The sequence below is a fragment of the Gadus macrocephalus genome, chromosome 13 (genome assembly GCF_031168955.1).
Source record: "Gadus macrocephalus chromosome 13, ASM3116895v1".
NCBI classification, from domain to species: domain Eukaryota; kingdom Metazoa; phylum Chordata; class Actinopteri; order Gadiformes; family Gadidae; genus Gadus; species Gadus macrocephalus.
Window position 1 is genome coordinate 17,302,099 of NC_082394.1, and position 7,891 is coordinate 17,309,989.

Sequence of the window (7,891 nt, forward strand, 5' to 3'; positions counted from 1 at the left end):
AGGTAAGCTAACCAAGCGAGCTAGTGCTCACTACTTTAACTCTAACAGTTATGCCTGTACAAAGTGCATCCTGGAAGAACCGGCATCCTTTAACCTTTGACCCTTGCCTTGTTGTAATAATTGAACTGTACTGGATAAACATGTTATACGTGCTGGGCTATGCAAAAATAAAACATTTGACTTTTGATTTTGACTCACAGTATGTTATTAATAATGCGTTCTTTTTTCTACGTCCATCGTTCTGTCTATTCAACTTCTTCCCCCTTTCTTATATCTCTCTCTCTCTTCCTCTCTCTCTCTTCCTCTCTCTCTCTTCCTCTCTCTCTCTTCCTCTCTCGCCACTCTCTCTCTCTCTCCCCCTCTCTCGCCCTCCCTCCCTTTCTCCCCCTCTCTCTCTCTCCCCCAGTGCATTCTCATTACTTGTATGGACACACGCTTGCGGCCTTTCGAGAGTGATATGCCAAATCTGTGGAGGGCAGCCCTTAGTGCCAGAGGGGTGTCATCGCGGAGCCCCCCCCCCCTCTGTGTCCAGCCTCACCTCTCACCTTTCACCTCTCACCTCTCTCCCTCCGGACATGTGCAATACAGAGTACAAACTCTGACCTCCCGGAGCTTACTTGACCTTTTGAGCGCGCTCGGCGGTCGGTCCGCTGGTCTCGCGGCTGTGAAGGAGGTTTCTCGGGCCTCGGTCTCTCTCCCAGTTTAACCCCAGTTCTCCCAGTAGCCTTGTTATTGTGATCTTGTGATTCTGCTCCCCATTGAGTTTCAGTTGTGGGTCCTCATACCGGTTTCGGGTGTGTGGGGGTTTCGACCTCGATCCAAACCAACAGTGCTACTGCCACCGCCCGACTAGTACAGTGGTGGTGGGGGGACATTGAAACAGACTTAATATGAATGAATCTTAAAGCTGAAGTGTGTTGGGGGGGGGGGGGGGGGGTGGTAGCATGGTGTTGATCTGGATTTGGGAATAGACCTGTGTAAATGGCATAATCCTGGTGCACATAATCCCCTTTCGGTTATGCAAGGTATTAACTCATTTATCATCCCTGTACATAAAATGGATGACTTATGTTTTTTATAGAAATATATTGGAAATATATATATATATGGAGAATAATATAATGTACTTGCTGTATGAAACCCAATGCCCTGTATTCGGTAGTGACTGTTCTCTTTCTCACCTTTCTTCTCTCTGTGATGGGCCTTTCGTGTGTCTACTTCTGTATGCCGTTGATGTGTGGATCTCTTTCGTGGGGGTGTTATGGAGAGTGGTAACTCTGTGTGAAAACTACAAGGACACTTCACAGGTTCATGGGTCCAACTCTCTACTGCTCGACTCCATTTTCTTCTTCTCCTTTTTTTTCCCTTTGCCTCCTCTTTTCAAACTATGTAGCTGTTACCACTCTCTCTCTCTCTCTCTCTCTCTCTCTCTCTCTCTCTCTCTCTCTCTCTCTCTCTCTCTCTTTCTCTCTCTCTCTCTCTCTCTTTCTCGCTCACTCTCTCTTTCTCTCTTTCTTCCCCCTTTGTATGACACTATGTAGCCTAGAGTAGAGCAAATCTCTTAATATGTACTAGAGTGCGCGTGTTTGTGTGAGTGAGTCAATGAAACCTAACCCTTTTTCTCGGTGATAGTAGGGGATGCGTGTGAGATGCCGGGCCAGGCCATTGAGCTTCCTCCGTGGGGTGTGTGACAACTGTAGCTCCTCCTCTTTGTTGACTTGTTGACTTCCTTTAAAAACCACAAAAAAAAAAAGAATCAAACTGTCCACTGCTGCTTGGCGTCAGCCAATGACTTCGACACATTAAACTGCTTCACTTGACGGAGACAACCTGCTCTGACGTTGTCCATCTCGCCACTCTTTTGAGATCAGTTGCCATGGATATTACAGTCGCGTGCGCACAGGAGTGGTCGTTTTCCTTCACAGGCAGACCTCCTCGTCCAATGAGATCATGGCAATTTTGGTGAACCATCGAAGCGTTGGATGCGTGTATAATATATTTTTATTTTATTTTACAACCGTTTTTTTTCAAAGTGTCTAAGAGGTGTACTGTGCTATGTGGCAGCTATGAGTACTGTATGTGTGTCTATTCCAGGTGTGAAATGATGCTGACAAATCAAGATTTTATTATTTGGCTATTTAAAAGTGTACTGTATTTATGACAATATATAGACATAAAGTAAAGTTGTTTTCTAAAGATTTTGTTTTGTGTTCTTATTACAACCACACAAAGACTGTGTATTGGAAATAGTTTAATTGCAATAATTGAACGGAAAATATCACTTTGGAAACATCTACAAATACACAACAATCTTAGTTTATAAAAGATGAGAAAAATAAGTTAGCAAAAAATAGAAAATAAAATAGCAAAACCACTCTGTAAAAAAGGGAACGTATTTACATCATAACCAGTTTAAATTAAGCAAATCTTGGTCAAAACCGCCATGGTACATATTGGCCCCACAAATTAACTCAACGTTTTTAAGCCTAAAGCGCACACACACACAAAAGAGAACACAACATATCAGGGAAGCTGTCGGAAAAGAAACATTTCTTTAAATAAGGTTAGAAAACAGGTAGAAAATAAAAGAAAGGCTTCTAAGGTTGCTACATCAAACAGACCCACTGTGGTCACTAACGGTGTGTCGTCATGCAGGGGGGCGTGGGGGTCTCAGGAACACATGGACCGCTGGTTAGGAACAATTTAAGAGGAATTCGCTTCTGTCTATCAGACATATTGGAAATTATGAATAAAATAAAAACAAAATGAACAGCAAGTGGCATGACACGAAAGACGAAACCCCTTGGAAAGAAGAAGAGCGGAAGGATAGAGAAAGCTGGAGTTGGAAATCTGCTGATGGGTTTATTGTCGTCGGTGGTCGACCATCCTTTTTATCTTCCTTTCTTCTCGAAATTGAAAATCTCCAGTTCTGTCAGATTTTGTCTGTGGGAGTACTGCGGGTGGGGGGGGGGGTTACTTGGGAATGTCAAGAGGCACCACTGGGTAGGTCACGGTCCCCTCTACTGCTGAGATGCTGTCCATGATGGAGGTGAGAGAGCGCATGTTCCCCTGATCTGGGGACTCAGCCACCCCGAGAAGTTCTGAGGAACAACACACACACACACACACACACACACACACACATTAATGTCCTGTCCAAAGCCTTTGTGCAAGAGTGGGAATGGGTGTGTCTATGTGTGTGTGTGTATGTGCTTTTGTGTGCATTTTTTTATGTATGCGTGTGTGTGTGTGCTTTGATTTGTGTGTGTGTGTGTGTGTGCTTTGATTTGTGTGTGTGTGCTTTGATTTGTGTGTGTGTGTGTGTGTGCTTTGATTTGTGTGTGTGTGTGTGTGTCTGTGTGTGTGTGTGTGTCTGTGTGTGTGTGTGTGTGTGTGTGTGTGTGTGTGTGTGTGTGTGTGTGTGTGTGTGTGTGTGTGTGTGTGTGTGTGTGTGTGTGTGTGTGTGTGTGTGTGTGTGTGTGTGAACATTCTTACCCTCATTGCTGTAACTTTGTACACACTGCTCCGGCGTGCTGCTCCACTCCGGGCTGCTACAGCAGGTGCTGCCTGAGCTGGGCTCGCTTGACGACGACACCTGTTTCCATGGAGACATATGCAGACGGTGCTGTCAGTCACCCCGTGTTGTGACAAGTCCCGCACACTCCCATTAAGAAGCGCCTCACACACTGCCATGCAATGTAACACAAGTGCGCGCCCGCAAGCAAATACCGTGAATGGAGGAACGAATGCCGTTTCATTCATAAACACACGCATTAATATTAGCGCTCGGAGGAATCCAATTGGAATTTTTTATCAATCACTTGCTACTAATGGCATTTGTAGTTATTTACTTTTATTAATTCAAATGTTTAGATTATGTGTGTATGTGCGATCTATTATGTGTTAATTAATGTTGGTAAAGATCTTATGAGCAGTTCATACAGCATACTCCCTAAGTACAATATATAAACTTTGTTAAACCGGTAAGTGAGGTGAAACTAAATGTCCAGATTATTAGACTAGATAAATAATGAACCACACACACAGCAAACGTGACAATACTCAATAACAAAATGCGATGCTTTCTCGCATTTTTCAGAAGAACAAAAAAAAGGAATGTCCTTCATCTTGCCCCTTTAGTTCTCAGTGGAATGTTTCTATTAAAAAAGGTATTCCAATTACAATTATTTCAACTCTAACCACTCTCTCTCTCTCTCTCTCTCTCTCTCTCTCTCTCTCTCTCTCTCTCTCTCTCTCTCTCTCTCTCTCTCCAACGTGCGTCATCAACGCCCCCCTCGCCCGGCCGTACTCACCCTGGGCCCGGTGCCGTTGGGCCGGAACTGGCCTCCCTGCAGGCCCGCCGCCTCTCCGTCCTGCTGGTTGAGCGAGGAGACCAGCGCCTGCAGCCTCTCGATGTACTGGATGGCGCTGCGCAGGATCTCCACCTTGGGCAGCCGCTGGTTGGGGTTCATCAGGGTGCTCCTCTTCAGCGCCTCGAACGCCTCGTTCACCTTCTTCAGCCGCCGCTTCTCCCTGAGCGTGGCCGCTTTCCGCCGGTCCATGGTGACCGTCTTGCGCTTGCACAGCTTGCAGGCCCAGGGCAGGCACTGGCCCGGACACTGGGGCTCCGAGTCGGGCGACAGGCTGGAGGGAGAGGGCTTGTCCTCCATGCCCGCCGGGATGCCGCCCCCCAGGCCCACGCCGCCACCGCCTACGCCCACGCCGCCGGCCAGGCCCGCCCCGCACAGCCCCATCATGGAGCTCCGGTCCTGGTAGCCCGCCTGGTCGTACCCCCCCTGCAGGCGCGAGGGGTAGTAGGAGTCCCCTCCGTCGTAGAAGCGCTGGTCGGGGAAGAAGTACGGGTTGGTCTCGAAAAGCTCCATGCTGGAGGGTTCGCCCGGTAGGGGGGGGGGGGGGGGGGGTCTCTGAGGTGTGAGGCGCTAGCCGGGGACGGGATGGGGAGTCCTGCTTCCCCTGCTTGGGTCCGTTTGGTCCCGCGTGAGCTGGGCGAGTGTGTTGGGGGACGAGTGGGCAAATGTACGCCTGTGTGCACGCCTGTGGTTGTGTTTGGGTGTGGGTGTGTGTAAGGGCTGCCTCTCCTTGTCCCGGCTTGAGTTAGTGATGAGAGGAAGACACAAGGAGAACAACTGGTGCGGAGCAACTGTAGGCTGGCATTTAAACCCCTGTGCCTGCTGCGGGATCACAGGGTTAAATTTAGCACCAGTCCCCAGAAATCTGACCCGACGTTTAGCTGTTGCTGCACATCTACACTTCACATCTCTGTTGGGCCTTTTCCCCGGAGCCTTAGGGTCAGTGTGTGTGTGTGTGTGTGTGTGTGTGTGTGTGTGTGTGTGTGTGTGTGTGTGTGTGTGTGTGTGTGTGTGTGTGTGTGTGTGTGTGTGTGTGTGTTTGTTTTAGAATGTGACTATATAGTACTGCGTGTGTGTGGGATGGTTGGTATTAAGTGTGTGTGTTCATGTTTGTGTGTGTTTTAGTGTGTGTTTGTTTGTGTGTGTGTGTGTGTTTGTTTGTGTGTGTGTTTAAGATGTGTGTGGGTGTGTATGTTTGTGTGTGTGTGTGTGTGTGTGTGTGTGTGTGTGTGTGTGTGTGTGTGTGTGTGTGTGTGTGTGTGTGTGTGTGTGTGTGTGTGTGTGTGTGTGTGTGTGTGAGTGTGTGTGTGTGTGTTTGTTTTAGAATGTGACAATAGAGTAGTACTGCGTGTGTGTGGGATGGTTGGTATTAAGTGTGTGTGTTCATGTTTGTGTGTGTTTTAGTGTGTGTTTGTTTGTGTGTGTGTGTGTGTGTGTGTGTGTTTGTTTGTGTGTGTGTTTAAGATGTGTGTGGGTGTGTATGTTTGTGTGTGTGTGTGTGTGTGTGTGTGTGTGTGTGTGTGTGTGTGTGTGTGTGTGTGTGTGTGTGTGTGTGTGTGTGTGTGTGTGTGATTGTGTGCGTGCGTTTAAGTGTGTGTTCCTTTGTGTCCATGATAAGTAGGTTGTGTGTGTGAAAGTGTTTATGTGTGTTGAGGTGGGTATCTATGTACAAATGTGCACCTATGTGTAGTATGTGTGTCGTATGTGGCATGTATGTCCAGACTAGGTTTGAATGTGATCGAGTTGCCATAGAAAGGGGATAGATTGCCGCAGATCAAAGAGCTGGGCCCTAACGAGCTAATCCCAGACTTGCGTCCCCCTGCATGACACCCCACATGAAGTGTCCTGTAGGGGGAGACGGGGGCGGGAGGACAGAGACCGTCTGGAGACAGCTGCCCTCTCCACTGCAAGCCAACGCTTAGCAATGACAAGAAGTTATTTATCTCCTGGTTTAGGAGAGAAAGGAGAGAAAGAAAGTCAGGTGATGTTGTGATTGTGTTTCATCTGACGTAGATCAGACTCAGAGGGCTATGCCCCCTTTCATGAGCCAGTTGGTTCAAATCAATCACCACATATTGTGTTGTTGATACGCACAATGCACATGGCCATGTGCCATTGTCTGACGATTTTAGGGAATCTCCTTCTACTTAACTTCAAGAGTACATTTTCTGGCCATATGTGCAATATCTGTAGTGTGCATTAACAGCCAGATAAGATTTTCTGAAAGATGTAATTAGAACTAGAGCAGGGGCACTAGCACCATAAGGTGACTGATACCAGACCCTGCTTTGTCTCCCAGCCAGGAGACAACGTAGAGAAGGTCTCTGAGAGGTGAATGAACTGGTCTAGGTCGTCCTGGGCCATTCCAGCCAGCCCTTGGTTTGTTAGCATAGCCACCAGGTGCTACGGGGTCCAGGGGATCGCTCACGTCGTTGCTCCCCAGCCAGCAGGCTGACAGCCTTCCCCTAGCTGGGGACAAACACCCGTGCACTTCCTCCTGGCTGGGAGACCTCCACGTAGACAGTTGTCGTCTGCGCTGACCGCCAGGAACGGCTACAGTGTATCATTTAGACGGAGCACTCATCCCAAATGACCGGGGCCAGGAGTGTGATTCTGGAAGGGGAAGAACAAGCCAGGGTTTGGTCGGGGGGCAGGGGGGCCGGACGGTCTAGGGGTGAGGGTCTCCGACTCCCAGCAGAAAGGTTGTGGGTGAGAACCCCGATGTCTGCGCTCTACCTGCGGGCGTCCCTGAGCACGATGCCTCACTCCAACCTGGGAGATGCCGCTGTAGAATTCTCTTTATTGTCATTGCATATAGTACAGCAAAATGTAAATGACATCCAGACGGTGCAGTTCACTACCACACTGTATACACTGTATATGAAAGGTCCCGTCGGCTGAAGTTGGGATTCGCACTACAAAACCTAACGTTGTCAAAACGGACACACAAAAAACGCACAGAAGAGGCACCGAAATGGAGAGCTTCGATTGGCTGCGACTGTGCGTGCCGTTCATTCAGAAAAAAATCAAAGTGCTGTACATAGGTTAGGATTGGAGGCGTCCCGATGAGGCCTCCCCAGTGAGCGGTGGGGCGCAGGGATCTAACGACGGGGGGCTCGGGGCCGGCCGGTTGGACAGGGGGGGGGGGGGGGGGGGGGGGGCGGCCGTGCGTGCAGGGTTTGCTGTGGGCTGTCAGGTTAGGCCGTGATGGATGCTCACTTATGGTGGGGCGAGTACAAAGAGCTCTGTGTGGAGCTGGGGGCCACAGCGGGAAGGAGGTGGGGAGGGCAGCGGCAGTGTGTCCGAGTCACTCATAACGGCCCCCCCCCCCCCTCCGTGTCATTTAAAGCCATTGTCAGCAGAACCCAGGAGCCACTTTAGCATTCTAAATAATAACAGCGGAAAATAACGTCAACAAAGGTTTATGGTTCGGGGTTTGTCCATGTGTACTATACTATAGGGATTTAGATTTAGTTTTGTTTATTTTTGTTTAGTTTAGCTTAGTGTAGTGTAGTTAAGAT

General features: G+C 48.7%; 2 protein-coding genes across 4 annotated transcripts in view; one reads left to right on the forward strand and one right to left on the reverse strand.

The window, feature by feature from the left end:
- ppfia4 (PTPRF interacting protein alpha 4) overlaps positions 1-1,807 on the forward strand; it is a 72,993-nt gene extending 71,186 nt beyond the window's left edge. For all 3 annotated transcript variants that reach the window (XM_060069907.1, XM_060069909.1, XM_060069908.1), the window contains exons 30-31: positions 1-2; positions 407-1,807. The exon at positions 1-2 is cut by the window's left edge and continues 97 nt beyond it. The gene's annotated coding sequence lies outside the window, so the exon portion shown is untranslated. The remainder of the gene's footprint in view (positions 3-406) is intronic.
- Positions 1,808-2,238: 431 nt separating this feature from the next.
- On the reverse strand, positions 2,239-6,822 carry myog (myogenin). Its single transcript, XM_060069911.1, has 3 exons — positions 4,314-6,822; positions 3,496-3,595; positions 2,239-3,101 (listed from the first exon to the last, which is right to left on the reverse strand). Exons 1-3 carry the CDS (start codon positions 4,881-4,883, stop codon positions 2,974-2,976), a joined length of 798 nt encoding a protein of 265 aa, XP_059925894.1. The 5' UTR covers positions 4,884-6,822; the 3' UTR covers positions 2,239-2,973.
- Positions 6,823-7,891: the final 1,069 nt, after the last annotated feature.

What these genes read in the sequence shown, in the direction of transcription:
- myog (XM_060069911.1), bottom strand. Translation starts at nt 4,883, where the DNA reads ATGGAGCTTTTCGAGACCAACCCGTACTTCTTCCCCGACCAGCGCTTC. An exon ending in CCAACGGCACCGGGCCCAGG is followed by an intron (nt 3,596 to 4,313) that starts GTGAGTACGGCC and finishes CCATGGAAACAG; the next exon opens with GTGTCGTCGTCAAGCGAGCC. An exon ending in ACAAAGTTACAGCAATGAGG is followed by an intron (nt 3,102 to 3,495) that starts GTAAGAATGTTC and finishes GTTGTTCCTCAG; the next exon opens with AACTTCTCGGGGTGGCTGAG.